The sequence below is a fragment of the Scyliorhinus canicula genome, chromosome 3 (genome assembly GCF_902713615.1).
Source record: "Scyliorhinus canicula chromosome 3, sScyCan1.1, whole genome shotgun sequence".
NCBI classification, from domain to species: Eukaryota; Metazoa; Chordata; class Chondrichthyes; order Carcharhiniformes; family Scyliorhinidae; genus Scyliorhinus; species Scyliorhinus canicula.
The window spans coordinates 171590004-171612291 of NC_052148.1; the positions used below are offsets into that span (position 1 = coordinate 171590004).

A 22288-nucleotide genomic window follows, 5' to 3' on the forward strand; every position below is an offset into this window, starting at 1 on the left:
ACATCTGTTGGCTGCCTGAAACGAGCCGAGGCTTCATTTCAACATTGAAATAATAGTCCTGTGCTCGGCACGGACTGGTCTGCTCAATTTGTTTACACAGTTAGTTCAATCTGATTAGCATTTCTGGTTTTGGAAATGTATGAACAATGGTTCTTAAAGATGCTGTCAGAGGCCAATTTTATGGTGGGGTGGCAGGACCTCAGATGGAAAGCCTCTCCTTGCCCCATGAAGGCCCTTAATTGTCCAGTTAATAACCACTTAAGGGACTTTACCCGCCCAGACTCAATTTTCAGGTTGGCGGACGTTGGATAACTGAGGGTGGGAACTGGAAAATTCACTATAATCTTTATGGTGTCACAAGTGGGCTTACATTAACACTGCAATTAAGTTACTGTGAAAAGCCCCTAGTCGCCATATTCCGGTGCCTGTTCAGGGACACTTATAAATGTATAAGAGCTGGTTGATAAATATTATTCACAATATACCATTATTAATGTGATACAATAGCCAACTAATGGTCACTACCTGGTGCATAATCACTTTCGAAAATCATGGCAACTGGTTTTGCAATTTGGTCATTAAGGGTACTGCTGTTTTAAATAAATTCATATTTCAATTATTTTTTGCTTATGTATTTCATCACGATGTGTGAGATAATTTATTCATGTACAGGTTGGGCATTCCTTATCCGGAATGCTTGGGGTCGAGTGTATATTGGATTTTGGAATTTGGGAATATATGTGCATCAACAGCACATTGGGACCTGCGCATGTGAGGCACATAGGGAACTGCGCATTGCAGCATGTGTTGGGAACTGCGCATGCGCGGCATGCATTGGGAACTGCGCATGTGCAGTGCATTGGGAACTGTGCATCTGCGGAGCATTGGGAATTGCGCATGTGTGGTGTGCGTTGGGAACTGCACATGTGCAGTGCATTGGGAACTGTGCATCTGCGGAGCATTGGGAATTGCGCATGTGTGGTGTGCGTTGGGAACTGCACATGTGCAGTGCATTGGGAACTGTGCATCTGCGGAGCATTGGGAATTGCGCATGTGTGGTGTGCGTTGGGAACTGCGCATGTGCAGAGCGTTGGGAGCTGTGCATTTGCGGAGCATTGGGAACGGTGTATATGCGGCACATTGGGAACTGCGCAAGTGTGGCGCGTAGGGACTTGCAAATCACCTGGGAACCTTCCCAGAACGTTGTGTGATTTCCCACTTGTGATGTCATGTCAGCGCTCGAATAGAAGTGTGGATTTTGGAATTTTTCGGAAGTTAGGATAAACTTAGGATAGTTGAACTTGTATAATTAATTACATTCAAGTTATTTTTTCTCCCCCCGCAATTTATTCCAGCAGAGCATAATATTAACTCACTTATTACATTAGAAGTTAATTTTCTGTTGCATGGTTCATTTTTATCTTTGTTGACTTGCTCGTCCGGTTTGGTCAGCCATCTTGTCCTGAGCTCCAACAATTTCCTCATCTCCTGCCAAGCCTCCATGTGTATTTGCATTGACTACTTTGAAACAGATCCTCCCTCATTTCCTTTCTCTTAACTGCCTTCCACATTATATTTAGACTGGTTCATATATCCTCAAGCTGCTTCTGTGCTTTAAAGCTTCTGTTCCAACTTTGCCAAGCTTACTGGACAATACAGCCTTGCTTACTTTTTCAAATTTGGGATAACAATCATTCGACTAAGACAGGACCATGAATAACAATCTTGACTCTGGCTTTGAGAACTTGACAACTGTAACTTCAGATGATTTTTGTTTGGAAACTGTGGACTAATGCTTTGCAGCAACTAATTTTAGATTAAAAAGCAATCTGCTGAAGAAGATGGTTTGTGAATGATTAATAAACAATAAGATAATGAATGAGTCAGAAGGGAACCTGTATTATCAGGTTGAATAGATTTCTTCATATCCTGCCTGTTCATTGAATCAGTCTGAAACTCTTTTCATACTTTGCTACATTAGGATGTTTTAATGAGTATGGATAGTAGTACGCTGGTTAAAGAGAAAACCATTGAATGCTGGACAGAATGGTTAAAAATCTTAATAGCTCTGAAAGCTTTCACATCAAACCTAATGGAAAGACAGCAATATCTTCTCACTTACAATCTCGACAATTACGACACAGGGGCCTGGTTCAATACAATATTTATGGCCTTCGAAAGGCCTCTCAAGTACTCTTACATTTATTAACCATTCAGCTTGTAACTAAAACGTTTAGGAAGATAGTAATTTACAGAACTGGAAAATAGCACGGCAACACATTCAACCAGAGTTCAGAAAAATACCACCCATTTCTTCTGTCCCTCAATCACTTTGTTCAACAAAACAAACTATCCAGCTTGTAAGGAAACTGTTCATCTTAATTTATAATGATAAATGTTTAATTTATGAGCTGTAACAGTTGTATAATATTGAAAACTATGCAATGAAAAGTCAAATGTTTGATTCAACATCAATGATGGTAATGATAAATAATAACACAAATCTAGATTCAAGGCTTTGTCCTGTAGTCAGTAAGATGGTTAGTTAAAATTACAGGGCGCGATCTAATTTAAAAAAGAGAACATTCCGAGCAGGATTAGCAGGGTCGTTCCCAGCACTTAGTGCCCCGGTGGGGAACAGCCCCTCTCCCCAACCTCGCCGAGGCCACACAGCGTCATTTCCTGCACTGAGTTCCGGTGAGCAGAGTTCATCCACCATTTTTAAATGACGTCCCAGACTTAATCCCCGGACAGCCCCAAAGCACCTATAAGGGGGTCATCGAGCCCCTCTGCACCCCACATCACATGGGCAGGGTACCCACGCCCCGATCCCGGCGTGGGCATAATGCCAGCCTGGAACCCAGGCAGTGCCACTGCCAGCCTGGCACTGACAACTGGGCACCGTGGAACTGCCAGGGTGGCACTGCCAGGGTGACACTGCCAGAGTACCTGGCTGACATTGCCAAGGTTCTAGCTGGCACCTGCAATACCAGGCTGTCACCAGTACTGGACGGCGCCCAGCTGGGGTCTCCAAAGCGAGACCAATAGATGCCGGGTGGCCGTTAGATCTGGCGCGTCCATGGCTAAGTGGGTTCTGTCACTCACTTAATCGTGAGAGACTGGGTCCGCCCATTGTGTGGTCTGGTTAGATCTCGCGAGGCTTAACGGCCGTTGGGAATCCCGGGGGAGGCCACTCCCGAGATCTACCGGCTGTGTCAAGCCCCGGTTCTGATGGGACGTGGCTGGTAGATCGCGCCCACAGTTTCCACTGAAAGAAATATCGCCAGCAAAGGCATCCTCTTTGACTCAGTTGATGGAGCTCTCACCTATGAGTCAGAAGATTCTGGGTTAAAGTCACAATTCAGAACTTGAACATAAAAATGACAGACCAGTGCAGTGCTGATGGAGGAGTTCTGCACTGTCAGAGGTGCTGTTTTTCAGTTAAGACTTTAGACTAAGGTCCCACCTGCCCTTTCAATTGTTTGTAAATGATTCCATGACATGATCTGAAAGAAGAACAGGGGTGTTATGCCTGGTGTCCTGGTGAAAACATAGCCCTCAATAAGCATCACGAAAACAGACCATCGGTCATTATTAGATTACTGTTTATTGGAGCTTCCTGTGCACAAATTGGCTGCTGTGTTTCTTACCTTACAATGATGATTACACTTCAAAAGTACTTCATTGGCATTTTGAGATGCCTGGTAGTCATGAAGGGTGCTTTTTAATGCAAGTCCTTTCTCTCTCTTAAACTTAATCAAAAGTGTGCATTGGAATATGAGGAATAGTTTAGAGAACTCAATTCAACCAGACATTCAGAAATGTCTATGAACAGAATATTACAATCCTTACCTATCAAACAATGGCTTCTCACCGCAGTCGAAGGCCTCTTGTAACTCCTTAACTAGATTTGCCTGACCAGGCAGCCGGAAAAGACCCTCTTCCTTCAGTCCTCTCTGGCGAATGAAGTCTGCACATTGTTCCACAAGTGTTGGTGCCATGTGTGTGCCATACCTGCGTTCATATCGTACAGTATCTTCAAGACGCTGACCAAAGATACCTGTTCAATCACAAACACATAGACAGCAACTTAGCCAAGAGCAACTGATTACAGGTGAAGCTACACCTGACCAAACAGGCAATACAGGAGATAAATGCTGGTAGTAGAAAATATAATCACTGTGGTTAAATCACTAATTAAATTATTGAGTACTAGGCCATCAGAGCCAACTTCAGCTCAAAGATATGCTTCACCTTTCTGATTTACAACACCGTAGTCATCTAATGTGTGCATTCACTTTAGCACACAAAAATAAAGGGTCAACCTACTGACAATCTGCGATGGAACATTTATTGCTGGTCACAACAAACATCAATTAATTGCCCCATCTGATCTTTGTGTAAAGCTCAATGCATCTTTGCTACGATGCAGAGAAAAACACTTGCAAGTGAGGAGATATATTTTCACACGCTGTGAAGAAATTTCCACAAGTGAAAGCATTCAAACCCAGGTGGTGGGTTATGTACAGACTGGCTACCTTCACAGCTGCTGACACACGCTCCAACAAAACTTACCTTTTCTGAAGCTAAAACATCGCTTTATTTTCCTGTAGGTAGTTTTGGGGAGGAAAGTGGGGTATGTCAACGCACTCGCCGTGCAGAATATGATATTCTTATTCTCAGGCATTGCAAAGTGTTGAACATTGCCTGTGCTGGATACGCTGTCCACATGAGCTATTTATTTTTCAAACTGGACCAGTCGTTGTGATTATTAACAAGCTCAAAGACACAAATAACTTTTTTTTTAAAAAGTGATGTTTCACAAACGATTAGCCATCAAAGAAAAGCTTGAAAATCCCATCAGTGTGCTCACTGTAGTGGCAGACATCTTCGAGAGGGACGACTTAAAAGCCCTCTGTGAGAAATAACTCCAGCTCTGCAGTCTAGCTGCGTTACTTGCTGCCTTCGGCAGTGAAACTGAGGCAGAAAATATTCGGTCAAAAGGAGAACTGACTTTCACTTGACTTGTAGCTGCAGTCACATGCGGTAGCTTTCCAGCAGGCAATTAATGATCTCTTTGGCATGCATAGGTAGTGCCAATCCACTAACTCTTCAGAGAGAGAGAGAGAGAGTGTGTGCATTCAGCTTGTCTCCCCCGACTGCCTTCTTTTCTTTTGTGTTGGCCCTGCAGCCTGCTTGATCTGCCGTCATTAGTCAAAGGCACAGACCTTTTATATCATTAGAATCTAATCAGGGAGAGAATCTTGTAGGCAAATATGCATGAAAACAATCCTTTCTTTCTCCCTCATTACCTTATTTCTTTGGACTGACATAAACTGGCCAGTGTAAGGCCTCTCCCACTCTCTGAGCTCCCAGCCAGTAAACAATAATGTGATCACGTGGAGGTAAATGATTGATAGAGAGGTATGGTCTGTAATTGGAGCTGGCATTCTGTGTATATTAAGTGGAGCAGTGTTGGCAGTAATTGCTTTGAGTAGGGGGCAGTGCTATCTCAGCTCCTTTGTGAAGGTGAGGGGCATTGCCTGGCACTCACTGGCTCGCAGCAGATGGTCTGATGCTAGACGACTGCGCAATATGCCACTTGGCGCTCACAAACATCACTTCCATACTCGAGGCACCAGCCTGTTGTGTTCTTTGCTGTCACCTTGAGTTTGTGTCAAAACACTTTCATTTTCTTTCTGCTGAAAATATCTGAGATGGTTCAAATTGCAGAAACAAACAGAAAGGCGTTTTTGGTTCTTTAGACATAGCCATGCATCCAGTTATTATGCTGAAGACTTAAAGTCTTTCCTTTTAATGAACAAAAACAGAAGACACGCTTCAGCCCAATTCACACAATAATCTGTGTGTCACAATTTTCTGACAGCACACCCCACTTGAAATCCATGTGATCCTGGTGGGAGATGCAAAAGAAAGGCCAATATTGGGGGAAATCAATCAGGAAAATTCCACTCCGATAGCTTTATGAGATTGGAACTAGTGCAGGAGACCACTCTGGACTTGCTGCCCCTTTAATTCTTCTTTAAGTTTGTGTTATTGAGAGCTTTCAGTAAACTGTCGAGGTAGGATTTTCACAGAGGGTCCTTGATCGCCCACTTCAGCAGAAGATCAGCAAAAGCTCCCAGAGAAATGAAGAAATGGCAGAAAATCTGGGAGCCCTCATAGAAATTAAATTTTTAATCCCCAATTAGTTTTACATCATTTTCAATATTTCATAAATGTTATAGCATGGTGGCACAGTGGTTAGCACTGCTGCCTCACAGCATCAGGGACTCGGGTTCAATTCCGGCCTTGGGTGACTGTGTGGAGTGTGTACATTCTCCCCGTGTCTGTGTGGGTTTCTCCAGGTGCCGGATCCGGTTTCCTCCCACAGTCCAAAGATGTGCAGGTTAGATGGATTGGCCTTGCTAAATTGCCCCTTAGTGTCCAGGGATGTGCAGATTAGGTGAGGTTATGGGGATAGGGCCAGGGAGTTGACCAAGGTAGGGTGCTCTTTCAGAGGGTCGGTGCAGACTCGATGGACCGAATGCCTTCCCTCTGCACTGTAGGGAGTCTATGGATAACAAGGAAATACTGACATCAACAGTCCAAAGTGTAACTTACAGGTAACAAGGGATGCAGAAGATAACTTGTTTAATAAAGTTTGATTTTCCTATTAGGATTAATTTTGAGGACAAATTCAACAAAGTGCATCAGAAGAGAAACAGGCCCTTGACCTGAACACACAATATTCCAGAGGACACTAATTTGGAGAGCTTAGATAAGCATAGGTTACACATCTGGTGAACTACTGGAGAGGTAATGAAGGGAATATGGAGTCTGTGGGAACATGCTTGGTCTAAACCAACAGGAAACTTAAAGGGGCAGGGACAGCAAAAGCTTTGTAAAAGAAACAGGTAAGTGAATTTGCTTGTGCAGATTTTTACAATTATTTCAGCTGCAGGTGCACCTGTCTGGTGAGAAATTTGCCCAGGGGTTTCCTGTGTCAATTCACTGGCTTGCCCATTGGAGTAGGGATTGGCATAAATCCAGTATACAACAGAAGCAATCTTTATTCCGCAGGACGAATCTTGAAGTATCAACTTCTTCCAGGTGACCCAAAGGAGGTTCCTTATCCTTCATATGAACCTATCTCCTGCTGCCTTATTGCGATGCCAAAATCCAGAAATTCTCCAGTTCTCCTGTAAAATGTGCTCGGCCCCCGTTGAATTTATGACCACAAGCAGCCTGATTTAGATAGCAGAGATCACTCGGGATTACTTGAAATGTGCCAGTGTCATTAAAGGTGGGTGTGGTGGTCACCATCAGTTACACAATGTCCCCAAGCAATTATAGATAAGTATTGCATTTAGGATTAGCATTCAGTTGTTAATGTTAAGTATTTTATTTAACGATCAATGAGTTTGTTGGTTTATTTGTTCAGTACTTAGGATTTGTTTTACTGTTGGAGTTAGTGTTTTAGTGTTAGCTAAGCAGTTAAATAGTATTAAAGTTAACTAAACAATATGAAATCACTGACAGCTAACAAAACAGGACAGTTGTGGCTTAAGTTTTGTGCATCTTGCGTCATCGACAGAATGCATGTGCCCACTTATTACATGTAATTAATATGTTTTGTATGGAAAGAGCTGTGTCTTTTCTTACCCTTGGATTGTGTATTCAATTAAATAATTGAGCATCAAACTTACATAAGTTTAAAATAAAGAAGATTATTTAATCTTACACATTTACTTTGAATTAATGCAATGTCACACACACGGACCCACACACGCACACATGCAAAAGATTGGATACAGATAAAGGTGTGTCCCATTACAGATGACAGTTAACTAAGTCTCTGATTTACGATTTGTGGTCTCCCATATGGCAGGCCTATGGTTTCTTGAATGGATTTGAAAGAGTTCACAGCAGGTTGTGAAGTTTCTTGTAGTCAAATATCCAGGATGTTGTTTCTGAGATGAACTTTGAAACTGTAACAAGTTCAGTACGGCTGCTTGATTGCTTGATCCTAGTTTCAGAGTCTGGCTCTCAGACTTACTGACGACTGATGGTTCTGATGGGTCCTGGGGTAATAAGGATGCAGTCCCTGAAACCAGCTTCGATCAAATATCTGCTGGGTTAACATTTCTGAGGCTCATACAGTCTAGTTTAGATGTGGAAGGTGATAGTGGACATTGAGTTTCGATCTTCCCTTTTGTCGAGTATGTAATATGGAGACAAACAGTCTGGAAACCATAGTCTTTAGGTGTTAACACATCCATAAACAATGAGATGTGTGAATTCCACAAATGGATGTGAAGTACACTCACCTATGTCCAAAATTAATTAGGTATTTGGCAGAGACTTGATACTGTCTGAAGTCCAAATGGCAAAGTCACATGATTTGCAGCAGTCATCTTAACAGCTTGCTTGTGTCCAATTGTAAAAAGGCTTGACTAAAAGTTCATAATATGGCATTCCTGTACTGGGCATGACACCTGGAAAACCATTTATGCAGGAGGTGCAGCTAACTGTTCAAGCTGGGAGTTTTTCAGCTTGGTAAACTGCTGGTACTTCTAAAGGAAAGACCGGAGGGTTCTCTGGCTAGCATGTTTCAGAAGGTAGTCATTCTGCAGCTGAAGAGAGTTTGGGAGATGGTGGGTGACCACAGGGGAGTCCAATAGGTCAGGTTAGACAGTGCAGAAACCCTTCTGAGTGGGGACTCACAAATCTGTATTCAATGTTGAATACAGTGTCAGCAATCACACCTCAGCCAGTGGGGGTGGATGGTGGGGTGGGGGGAGGGGGGGATGGGCACAGTCAGAAGCACATCGGGTAACATATGGGAAATACATCTGCACAGGGAGGTAGAGGAAAGTGTGGCAATGTAGTCATTATAGGGGATTCAATAGCTGGGGGGCACACACAGTTGTTTGTGCAGCAACTGGCATGAACTGGAATGTTGTATTGCCTCCATTATGCCTGGATAGGCATATCACTGGTACAAAAACTAAATACAGTGGATGCTAGAAATCGGAAATAAAAACTGAAAATGTTGGGATAGCTCAGCATGTTTGGCAGTATAGGCAAAGGAAGAAGAATGAACAAACCTTTCATGTCAATGATCATTTGTCAGTTCTATCGGGTTGCTCCTGAATGGGCCCCGGGACCAATGAGATTGGGTTTACGTTAATTTGACAGGGATGGGATACCAGGATCGAGAGGTAGAGAGGGGAGACTCGCTGAATAGAAACCCAAGAGGGTCACGGCAACAGGACAAAGAATAGTGAAGGCATAACAGTAAATAGATGGAGGAAAGAAGTCTATTAGCATGGTGTTGGAATGGACTTGTGTTCATGTGAGACATGTTGCAAGTAAGATTGACAAGTTGCAGGTGCAGATTCCCTCACATGTTGATGAAATAATGTCTATAATGGAGACCTGGCTTAAATATGGGCAGGAGTGTGAGTTGAACATTCCTGATTGCTACATATCAGGAGGGTTTGAAGAGAGCTGCCCAAGGGCAAATCCTCCGATCCTGCCTCCACACCTCACAAACTTGCGCTTGCCTCTTCAGTTGCCTGTTGAAGCCTCCCATTTTCAATTTCAATTAACAGTATGAATAAGGAAAAGGATTATGTCACACAGAGAGTTTTATGGTGTGAAACACGCACTCCTGTACCTGGAAGTGTAGCGGAATTTGATTCCATAGGAACATTCAAAAGGCAATTGGGCAAGTATTTGAGGAGCACTGATTTACAAGGATATGGGACTAAATTGGACTCTTTTAAAGAGTCTGTACAGGTATGTGGGGTGAACAGTTTCCTTACAAACTGCAACATTCAATAACTCTAACTGTTCATGTGGGTAAGAGATGGAGGAATTGTTCAGTAAATCTCTCAGGGGTCTGACCGTATCGGAAGTGATGAGAAGTAAATCCAAGATTGTTCTCTCATCAGAAGCATTCTCCTAACTACACTCATTGTCCTTGAATTGAACTTTTTGGGCAGGATTCACCCTTACCCGGCGGAGCGGGGTTCCCGGCGGGATGGTGTGGTGTGAACCACTCCGGCGTTGGGCCGCCCCAAAGGTGCGGAATCCTCCGCAGCTTCAGGGGCTGGGCCCGCCCCGAATTGGTTGGTGCCCCGCCGGCCGACAGGAAAGGAGCTTGGCGCCGCACCAACTGGCGCCAAAGGGCCTCTGCTAGCCGGCACGGGTCGGCGCATGCGCAGGAGCACCAGCGCGTGCTGGCATCATCCCTGCGCATGCGTAGAGTGATTTGCTTCCACACCGGGAATAGCGGAGGACCACAGCCTCTGGTGCGGAAGGATAGAGTGCCACCACGGCACAGGCCCACCCGCGGATTGGTGGGCCCCGATCACAGGCCAGGCCATTGTGGGGGCACCTCCCGGGGCCAGATCCCCCCGCGCCCCGCAAGAACCCTGGAGCCCGCCCGCGCCGCCAGATCCCGCTGGACCTACTCCAATTTACGCCGGCGGGACTGGCAACAGACGGGCGGGACTTCGGCCCATCCTGGGCCTGAGATTTCGTGCAGCCCCGGCGCCCATTGAGTCGTGCCGGACCCCGCCATTCTGCGAGGCAGTCAGCGTGACTCACGCCAGGCCGGTTTTTGGGGGGGGGCGGGAGAATTAGGAGGACGGCGGGGGCGGGATCCACGCCGACCCCCGGCGATTCTCCCACCCAGTGGGGGGTCGGAGAATCTCGTCCTTTATCTGAATCTAGCCTTGGAAGACTTCTGAGAACTCATTCTTGTAAAGTGTAGCCAGATGATTTTATTGATAGGCCTACTGGTGCATCACTGAATGAGGGTGCAGAACAATCCATCCACTGGCCAAAGGTGCAAAGTTGAATAGAAACCCTTACTCCAGATAAGTCACTTGTGATGGTCTGCCTGGAAAGCCATAGCAGTTTACTCTTACACTAGTACCAACCAAGCCAAGAAATTAAATTGGCCTGTTTGCATGTGAGCTGGATCAAAGCAATTAACAACTCTGTAACCCAGGGCAAGACAGTATGGTTTATTACATCTCTTATTCACAAAGTGTTTAAAGTTAAGTGAAGTAAGTTACTTGCCTGAATCCCCAATGCCTGTTCACCATCTCCAAGGCACAAATCAGGAATGTGATGGAATACTCTCCATTTGCCTGGATGAATGCAACTCCAGCAACACTTAAGAAGCTAGTCCCCAGCAACCCTGGTGATTGGCACCCGCTCCAGCACTGTAAACAGTCACTCCTTTCACACACAATGGCAGCAGTGTGTACCATCTCCAAGATGCACTGCAGCGACGATTGAGCGAACATTGGTTAGTGGGGGGCTTTCATTCTGGGGGAGGGGGAGCTGGAGAGTGGACTTGTATCCCTGGTTAGGACATTTGACAGGCCTCTCAGCCATGACAAGCATGTGAGACGCACCTATCATTATAATGAGATGAGCTTCCCTTTGCCCCACAATCTTTGGCAGAGTTGGTGCCAAAAGTTATAAGGGTGCAGATTCTGACATTTGTACTGGGACCAAAGCTGTTCACTCCTATCTGTTTGCAACCAAACAACAAAGAAAAGGATGGCCATGCACCTTTTGATTTGAATAATGTTCCTTTAATGGATATTCAAAACTGCTTGGGAACACTGCCAAAAATGGAAACATTTCTAATAAGAAAAACATGCATTGATCAGGTCTGCGCTATCAAATGCCTGATGCCTTACACTCTGTTGGTATTAGCATCCTATTACTATTCATTTATGAGCCACAACAGTACAATAAGTATAAAACCTAATCTACAGTGGAAATTAATATTTAGTGACCAGAGGCATAATTACCCAGAAGGGATTTGTTCAGATTAGAAGGTAATAAAAAACCATGGTAACTGGAAAGGGGCCAGGCTGCAAAGTTGGAGCCGAAAGGCCATAAGAAACAAATACTTTGAATTATGCAGTCAATGCCACTCTATGCTATGGCAGCATGTTCCAGTGCAATAAAAGGAGTGTTGATGGAACCACTCAAAATATCTCCCAAGATCTTCAGCAGGTCTTTGTTCACTGCTGAGTGACCCTCTGCGCGGAATGTTTTTCAGATAATAATGAAAATATACATATTGGCTACAATGTTTTTCAAATAAATTTTCTCCTCGGGCTCAATTAAATTGAAAACCTGCTTCGTTTTCTTTTAGCATGTGTGTTATTTCTACAGTCCGTGGCTAACTTCATGATAAAATCACTGCCAGCAAAGTGCCACTTTCCATCTATCTTTTGTTGGAGCTAAGCTGTCAACCTTATTTAAAATGTCTTTCAGTTTGAGAAAATAGTGAACAAGGAAGGTCATCCAATTCTTATATCACAAGGATATAGAATACAAATAGAATCTTTTCTTATTAATTTACAGGATGTGGGAGTCGCTGGTTAGGCCAGCATTTATTGTCCATCCCTTGTTGTCCTTCAGAAGGTGGTGGTGAACTGCTTTCTTGAACCACTGCAGTCCCTGATGTATTATGATGTGATTTACATCATTGATGGTGTAATGGTTATCAAATGAAAACAGACCTACCAAACACTCCTACTTTATCCTCTTCTCAAGACAGTAGTCCCAGATTAATTGATGAATAAATATCAGTGAGGAGGACACCAGGGTAACTCCCCTGCTTTTTCAAATACTGCCATACTATCAGAGAGAGACAGCCAAGCTCTCAGTTTAACACATTTGAAAGTGTCTCCAGCCTTGCAGCATTCCTTCAGTTCTGTACTAAATTGTCAGGCAAAATTAGGTGTTCAAAAGTCTCGGAATGGAGCCTGTACCCAACAATATTGAGAGTGAGCAAACACTAAAGCGGTAACTACATTTCCTTGAAGAATTCAACCAGGTTGGGAAGATATCATCTTTCCCAGAATTTTCCCCAGTATTCTTCCTTCAAAAGGTAGGGAGAGAAATAAGCAAGCTCCTGACGATTAGCCAACTGAAAATTAGGGTGTGAAAGGCAGTTAAGTATTAGACTGGGTTTAGTTGTGATGGTCTCCATGACTGAGTTGTCTCACAGCACAATTGGTTGCTGAAAACTGCGTTGGAAGTCGAAATGTCTTAAGTTGGAACCAATTTTCCCATAGGAATAATATTATAAACGGGGGATTGGTTCCTGAACCAAAGCGCAACACCTTATTTTCACTGAATAGTGCAATTGTCAATGAGGGAATTGATTTGGTCAGATGGCTGTTCATTTTCTATTAACTGTGTTTGTGACACCATGAACAGAGTTATAGAATAACCCCTAATTTGTTGTTTTGTAAATTTGCTTCACTCTCTAAGGTCTCTCAAATGCACTGTGAATTTCTCAGTGAAAGGTCATGGTGTGTTTTGTGGTAAAATGATTGGCGTGCATATTCTTTCTTGGTTCCTACATACAGGGAGATTGAATCAACCAACTGTTATATAACCCATCCAATATTTTTTTTAGTAATTTAGAGCACACAATTATTTTTTTTTCCAATTAAGGGACAATTTAGCGTGGCAATCGACCTATCCTGCACATCTTTGGGTTGTGGGGGTGAGGCCCACGCAGACACGGGGAGAATGTGCAAACTCCACACGGACTGTGACCTGGGGCCTGGATCGAACTTGGGTCCTCGGCGCCGTGAGGCAGCAGTGCTAACCACTGCTCCACCATGCCGCCCCCCTCCCATCCAATAGTTATTCAAAGGACTCCAGTGGTAAGTAAATTCATGCCTTTTGTAAAACATGCATACGGTCCACCAGTTTCCAGAGTCACTTAGTTTTAAACTGGGGCTTTTGTCAGGTTAAAGTTTGTGAGATTTTGCTTCAGTAAAATTGGCTTATTTCCCATGATATAATAGTGCCTACACTTTCAAAGACATTTCTAGCCTGCATCTGAGAAATACTTTGTCTTTTCTGAGACTGTGAAAGGCGGAACATAACAGCTGGCAAAGGCCAAATAGAACATAGAACAGTACAACACAGAACAGGCCCTTCGGCCCTCAATGTTGTGCCGAGCATTGTCCAAAACCAAGATCAAGCTATCCCACTCCCTGTCATTCTGGTGTGCTCCATGTGCCTATCCAATAACTGCCTCAAAGTTCCAAAAGTGTCCGACTCCACTATCACAGCAGGCAGTCCATTCCACACCCTAACCACTCTCTGAGTAAAGAACCTACCTCAGATATCCCTCCTATATCTCCCACCCTGAATCTTATATTATGCCTCCTTGTAACAGCTACATCCACCTGAGGAAATAGTCTCTGAATGTCCACTCTATCTATCCCCCTCATCATCTTATAAACCTCTATTAAGTCGCATCTCATCCTCCTCCGCTTCAAAGAGAACAGCCCTAGATCCCGCAACCTTTCTTCCTCATAAGACCTATCCTGCAAACCAGGCAGCATCCTGGTAAATCTCCTTTGCACCTTTTCCAATGCTTCCACATCCTTCCCATAATGAGGTGACCAGAACTGCACACAATACTCCAAATGTGGTCTCACCAGGGTCCTGTACAGTTGCAGCATAACCCCGAGGCTCTTAAACTCAAGCTCCCTGTTAATAAACGCTAACACACTACAGTATAAGCCTTCTTCACGGCTCTATCCACTTGAGTGGCAACCTTCAGAGATCTGTGGACATGAACCCCAAGATCTCTTTGTTCCTCCACATTCCTCAGAACACTGCCGTTGCCCCTGTAATCCGCATTCACATTTTTCCTACCAAAATGAATCACCTCGCACTTATCAGGGTTAAACTCTACCTGCCATTTTTCAGCCCAGATCTGCATCCTATCAATGTCTCTTTGGAGCCTACAACAGCCCTCCACCTCATCCACTACTCCACCAATCTTGGTGTCATCAACAAATTTACTGACCCACCCTTCAGCCCTTCCTCCAAGTCATTGATAAAAATCACAAATAGCAGAGGTCCCAGCACTGATCCCTGTGGTACACCGCTGGTAACTGGTCTCCAGTCTGAAAATTTTCCATCCACCACCACCCTCTGTCTTCTATGTGATAGCCAGTTACTTATCCAATTGGCCAAATTTCCCTCTATCCCATACCTCCTTACCTTCTTCATGAGTCGACCATGGGGAACCTTATCAAACGCCTTACTAAAATCCATGTATACGACATCAACTGCTCTACCTTCATCTACACACTTCGTTACCTCCTCAAAGAATTCAATCAAATTTGTGAGGCAAGACTTACCCTTCACAAATCCGTGTTGACTATCCCGCATTAAGCTGCATCTTTCCAAATGGTCGTAAATCCTATCCTTCAGGACTGTTTTCATTAACTTACTGACCACCGAAGTAAGTCTAACTGGCCTATAATTACCAGGGTCATTCCTATTCCCTTTCTTGTACAGGGGAACAACATTCACCACTCTCCAGTCCTCTGGCACTATCCCCGTCGACAGTGAGGACCCAAAGATCAAAGCCAAAGGCTCTGCAATCTCATCCCTTGCCTCCCAAAGAATCCTTGGATATATCCCATTTGGCCCAGGGGACTTGTCGACCCTCGGGTTTTTCAAAATTGCTAATACATCCTTCTTCAGAACATCTACCTCCTCCATCCTCCCCGCCTGTATCACACTCTGATCCTCAAAAACATGGCCCCTCTCCTTGGTGAACGTTGAAGAAAAGTATTCATTCAATGCCTCTCCTATTTCTTCTGACTCCATGCATAAGTTCCCACTACTACCTTCACCCTGGTCATTCTTTTATTTATCACATAAGAGTAAAAAGCCTTTGGGTTTTCTTTGATCCGACCCACCAAGGACTTCTCATGCCCCCTCCTAGCTCTCCTAAGCCCTTTTGTTTGCTGGTATGGCCTCATAAAGTCAAAACTGACGTGGTAAAGTCAGAACACATTGGAGGTGATTTTAAGCCCACCTTTGCACACCACAGGATCGTCGATGTGCCAAAAACTCCAGGGAAAATGGCAAGAAACTAATTTTAATGTTTTGAATATATTTTCATGTAATTGCACATTCCCCTGCGCTACATGATCCCCCCTCACTGAATATTCACACCTTGAAAGCGTGACAGTTATTTGAAGACGTGAAGCGTCTTCATGTCTTCAAATATCCCCCCCCCCCGGGGGGGGAAGGGACATGGGAAGGCACTGTCCCTTGGCACAGGTTGGCACACTGGCAGTGACAACCTGTGCCACAGAGCAGTTCCAGGTACAGAGCCAGGGGCAGGCCCTCTAGAGAGCGACAAGAGAGGGTGGGGGGGGGGGGGGGCTGGGGCGGCTGCCCATTAAGTGTGGTGGGGGAGAGGGCTGATGGCATTGAGGAGGGTAATTGATGGCATGTGAGGATATAGTGAGAGGGGACCTTGCAAGCAGTGCGGGGTAAACTTGCAGACATGGTGAGGGTCAGCGGGCTGTGAGTGGGGGGGATCACCAGTGATAGTTCCGTGGAGGTGGATTAACAGGTCTGTTCTGATTGGGGCACCCTGTAAAGATGGTGCCCCGATCTCTGTGGAGCCGGTTATCGGCTTTATCAGCACCCCCCCCCCCCCCCCCCCCCCTATGGTGCAAACCACGGACACTCATTTATTTTTCTCAGAAAGGCTCAATATTTGGAGAGAAAACTGGTCTATGCAGCTGGAGAGCTACACGGTTTTCACTTTGAAAACATTGTAAGATGCCGCCCGGTGTCAATTTCTAAAGATTGTAAGTGCCATTTGTCATAACTTGAACGCTGCAAAGCCGAGGCCTGCCAGTATATGAAGAATGGCTCCATGTGCTCACCTTGACAGAGCTTAATGCAGGAGGTCTCTGGGGGTCACATGATGTGATTATGGAGTTGTGAGCTGCGAAACAGCAATGTTAAATGCTAACAGCAATGTGGCTCCTTTAAATGCTCACTCGCCTTTTTAATAGTGGGTGTGACCTAATGGGCACATCGTTTGAGATCAGATTCACAAAATCACAGAATTTACAGTGTAGAAGGAGGCCATTCGGCCCATCGAGTCTACACTGTCCCTTGGTGCACCTGCATCCTACTTAAGCCCACGCCTCCCATCTAACCCAGTGACCCCACCTGTCCTTTTTGGACACTAAGGGCAATTTAGCATGGCCAATCCACCTAACCTGCACATCTTTGGACTGTGGGAGGAAACTGGAGCATCCGGAGGAAACCCAAGTAGACACGGGAGAGAGAGTGCAAACTCCACTCAGACAGTCACCCGATGCAGAAGTGCTAACCACTGTGCCGCCTCAATTGAGGCCGCGCTGGCTTCCATACGTGGGTCGATGAACATGGTGGAGCGATGGCTGGAGGCCCCAGAAGTGACGATTCGTGAAGTGGAAAAGGCGGTCACCGAATAGGACAAATAACCCGCCTCACTTGCAGCCGAAATAATGAAAACATCTCTGAAAGCCAGAATAGATGACCAGGAGAACCGTTCTTGGCGCCAGAACCTCCGAATCGTTGGGCGACCAGAGGGCACAGAAGCCCAACCGAATACACATCAAAGATGATCGGGAAGCTGGTTGGGGAAGAAACCCCAGAGGTAGACCGAGCCCACAGGTCACACCGCCAGAAGCCACAACCCAGGGAATCACCGCGGGCGATTATGGCCAGGCTCCACAGACACCAAGACAAGGAATGTACCCTGAGTTGGGAACACATGAACTTGCAACTGGGAAGGACATGTCACCCTTGTCAATCAGGACATTGAAGCCGACCTGGCCAAAGGCCGATCAGATTTCAATAGGGACATTTCAAAAACCAAGTGCGATTTGGCAGGCTGTACCCGGCGAAACTCTGGATCACATACAAGGACAGGGACCACTTTTTTAACGCAGAAGGGACAAACAAATTTATGCAAAGGAACGGAGTGGGCAAGAACTGAGTGGGAGGGCATGAGGTCATGGACCTTTATGAATGGTGGAGGATGTAATCATTTCTTGTGTGTTTTTTTATTTTAGCTTCTTCTTTTCTCATTCTCTTTTGTGGTTTTTGCCTCATTTTGTGGTAAATCCCAATGATGTCTGTGGGTTGGCGTTACAGGCCGGTACCATGAATGCAGCAGGGCCAAGCCAACAGGACATCAAGGTCGCTCCTCCGCAACTCAAAACAGGGTGACATTAAATGGGGAAAGTAAACATTTGGAGCTGCGAGGGTGGGGGGGGGGGGGGGAGGGGGTGTAGGGGAGAATCAGACAGATCAGAGTTCTTGGTATTCTTTTCCGCGGGGGGCCATGCTAGTGAACATGTTGGTAAATGGGAGCATTGCGAGGGGCGGGTCTCCAGAGGGGGTGGGGACATCTGGCAGAGGTAGGGGGTAAGAGAGTGGCTTGGTGGGGGGAGAGACTGGGTCCATGGGGTATAGGAGGGTTGGGGGTGGGAGGAAAGGGGTTGCCGGTAGAGGAGGAGGTGGATTGCTCGATCAAAGGAGATCGGGGGAACTGAATGGCTCAAGGATGAAAGGGAGGACAGAATGCTGGTCACACAAGTTGCACGGGGCTATGGATGGGGAGAGGAAGGTGGCAGTGACAATCTTGGCCAGCCAAAGACAATAGCAAGCACATGAGGCGAACATGGCTGACTCCAAGGAAGGGGGGGGGGGGGGGTGAAGTACAGAGACCCCCAGTCAGGATAGTCACCTGAAATTAGGGGAGGGGGAGAAGGACCAAAGGGAGAGGGGGAGTTGTTAATGCTACTAAAGCCAAAGAAACCATACTGCTTCCACTACATCCGTTGTACTGATGCTCACAAGCTGTTGTGTTGTTCTGCTACTTTTTTAATATAAATTTCGAGTACCCAATTTTTTTTTCCAATTAAGAGGCAATTTAGCGTGGCCAATCCATCTAACCTGCACATCTTTGGGTTGTGGGGGTGAGATCCACGCAGACACGGGGAGAATGTGCAAACTCCACACAGACAGTGACCCAGGGCCGGGATCGAACCTGGGACCTCAGCGCCGTAGTCCCAGTGCTAATCACTACACCGCCATGCTGTCCTATTGTTCTGCAATGTTTTGAATAATATATATTTAAAAGAAAGAAAATGGCTGTGTAAAGGGAGTGATTCTTTTTGTACCAATAACTCAGCAGCATAAACACATTCCAACTCACTCTCCACCGCCCTTACCCCTCCCCACCCCCTACCTCTTCTCAGCTGATATACACACCCCACCCCACACTCAGCACTGGCCAACCACCATCCCTTCGTCTATACTTCCTCAGGAAACTAAGGAAATTCGGCTAGTCCACATTGACTTTTACCAATTTTTGCAGATACACCATAGCAAGCATCCTATCTGGCTGCATCACAGCCTGGTATGGCAACTGTTCGGCCCAAGACCGCAAGGAACTACAGAGTTGTGAACACAGCCCAGTCCATCACACAAACCTGCCTCCCATCCATTGACTCTGTCTACACCTCCCGCTGCCTTGGGAAAGCGGGCAACATAATCAAAGACCCCTCCCACCCAGCTTATTCACTCTTCCAACTTCTTCCATCGGGCAGGAGATACAAAAATCTGAGACCACGCACCAACAAATTCAAAAACAGCTTCTTTCTGCAGTTACCAGACTCCTAAATGACCCTCTTATGGACTGATCTGATTTCTTCGTACATCTTCTCTACTCAGCAGTACTACACTCCTGTATGTTTCATCCGATGCCTGTGTCTACATATTTATTTTGTGTATTTTATGTTTACCGTATATAGTTTCTTTTCATGTACAAAATTATCTGTCTGAACTGTACACAGAACAATACTTTTCACTGTACCTCGGTACATGTGACAATAAACAAATCCAATCCAAGTTCAACGGTTAAAGACAACCCACCTCCACCCATACCCTGGTCACCCCTTCCCCCCAGCCAGCCAGTCAGGACCGGCATCCACACTTACATCTCTACGTGTCCTACCTCCTCTCTCTCCCTCATCGGCCATGGCGCCCGTTTCCCAATTTTTAAAAGCACAAATGAACCTCGCCATCAGGAACTCCCCCCCGGCAGAAGCGGAGGATCATGGAGGCCCCATATGGAATACCAGGTCATGCCCGCTAATGATATGCGAAAGGCACATTGCCATCGCTGTTGAGGCACAGGAGAAATGTGATTTGGAGTGAACCCATTGCACGCCACGATTTCAGCATCAGCTGATGGAGAATTCCGCCCATGGGTGCAATTTTACAGGGAAAAAACAGAGTCCTATTTAGGGCGCGTTTAAAGAGGTGTTTGTCGCGCCTGCAGCTGACTCCACTATCAAATGGGTCTCTGTTTTTTTGGGGCTCGGCAAGGACCCAAGTGCAGCGGCTGCACGTACCTAGTTTCCTGCACTGACGACTGACGAGCTATCGCACCCCCCCCCCGGGTCCCTCCCCCCACAAAACCCCACACCTGTTTGGGGGTTCTTGTGTACCCCTCCTCCCTCACCCCACCTCACAAGAGCAGGAAAAATTTAACTGCTCAAAATTGGACATCGTGAGGTGCTGCTGGCCATGAGCAGCAGCGGAATTGTTCATCTCCACAATCAGTAGCACTGCCTTACATATCGCTCCTTCTCACAATACCTTCAAGTCACACACCACCGACCTAAATATACATCGCTGCTCCTTCATTGTCAGAGAATCAAAATCCTGGAACTTTTTATCGAACTGCTCTGTGGGAGTACTTTCTGTACACGGATTGCAATGGGTCAAGATGGTGGCTCAGCACCACCTTCTCAAGTTCAATTAAATGCTGACCTGGCCAGTGACGTCTGCACCTGGAGAAGAAATATGTTACACCTGATCATTGTAGGAACAAGTCACTTAGTCTCTTGAGCTCGTTCTGTCATGCAATGAAATCAAGGCTGATCTGTGAGCTAAATCCATCTACACGCCTTTTCCCCATTTCCTTAATACTTTTGCTTACCAAATATCTCTCAATCTCTGATTTAGAATTAACAATTTGTCTTGCACCGATTTGTGTTGTGGAAGAGAATTCAACCCAGAGACTGTGGGGAAGAATAGATAATACCATATATTGTGGTTTATAAGTCGGCCCAGCGTATAAGAACGAGCCCAGATTTTTGTTATCAAAGTGCAGGTTTAGGCCTATACTCGGTGTATAAGTCAATCCCCATTTTTCAGCTAATAAATTCATGTTTAGAGCTATACTCACATGAGGGGTTGGCCTCAATTTTTCAGCTGAGAGATACATGTTTAGGATCATACACTTATAATTTATAAGTTGGCGCATGGGAACAAGCAGGCAATGGAGGTTATGTTGTCAGAAAGATGCGTGAAAGTTTAAGACCCCACCACACAGAGTAGACCGAGCATGCTGAGCCGATGATCAGAAATGGGTGTTCCGGCATCAACAAGAGTGGTTCACATTCTGTACTCGGTGTATAAGCTGACCCCCATTTTGGAAGGCCTGAGGTTGCAACAGTCGAATTATACACTGTCATGTACGGTATTTTGGAATTGTAAATAGGCTCCAGTCTACTCACAATCTTAAACACAATTTACACTCGATGCTCATATCTTTGTTTTGACTGTATTTCAATAATAGGTAGTAATAGGAGCAGTATTCATGCGACCAAGGGTTGTCAGAAGTGTCTGGTTATAAGTTACAAGACCCTAAGGTGAGTTACATAATCTCATAAACTATGAAAAAGCTCAGTGGAATGGTTTATAAAAATAGCCTGAACTTCTGTTTTCACGCATGGTATTTTAAAAAAAATAACTGAAGCCTCACATTAACATACCCCCTGGGGCCCAGTGTTTGTTTTCTCAGTACATTATGCAGGCGTACTTGGAGCTGGTTAACGTGGGTCACTTCTTTCATCTCTTCAAGCATGGTTGGCCTGGCCAGCTCCCCAGGTAGGTGCAGGCACATGCCTAGATCTCCTGGGACCTGATGATGTGGCACTTCCTGTAATGGGCCAGGTGGGCAGCCTGTTCATTCTGTGATTCGAGGCTATGTTTGTTAGTTCGGGCATCTATTGGCCATCTCCCGCCTAAACTGGGGCATGACGTGGCTGGTAGATGCCGGGAGAGGCCCCTTGTAAGATTTACCCAGCTCGCCACAACTTGAAAGATCTAATGGCATAACTTTAATATGCACCCGCCTGATCTAACCGAGGTTTTTGGGATCTAACCCCTTCGCCTTGGAGACCTTAGACAAGCGCCATTCGATACTGGTCCCGACAAAGGGGGAACAGGCGGGACTGCACTTGAGGGGGTCTCTCAGGGATCAGGGGCCTCCCTGGGTGGTTAGCCTCTGGGCAGGGTGCCACACCTGGACTGCTAGCCTGACACCCTGGCAGTG

General features: G+C 45.6%; 1 protein-coding gene across 7 annotated transcripts in view; it reads right to left on the reverse strand.

The window, feature by feature from the left end:
* The window catches only part of arhgap24 (Rho GTPase activating protein 24), a 1044996-nt gene that overhangs the window by 72506 nt on the left and 950202 nt on the right, over positions 1–22288 (reverse strand). For 6 of the 7 annotated variants that reach the window (XM_038791764.1, XM_038791766.1, XM_038791765.1 and 3 more), the window contains one exon: positions 3853–4060. In XM_038791764.1, the coding sequence (XP_038647692.1) occupies positions 3853–4060 (208 nt within the window). Of the gene's footprint in view, positions 1–3852; positions 4061–4575; positions 5345–22288 lie in introns of those variants that run through there. The other variant, XM_038791769.1, reaches the window with a different exon arrangement.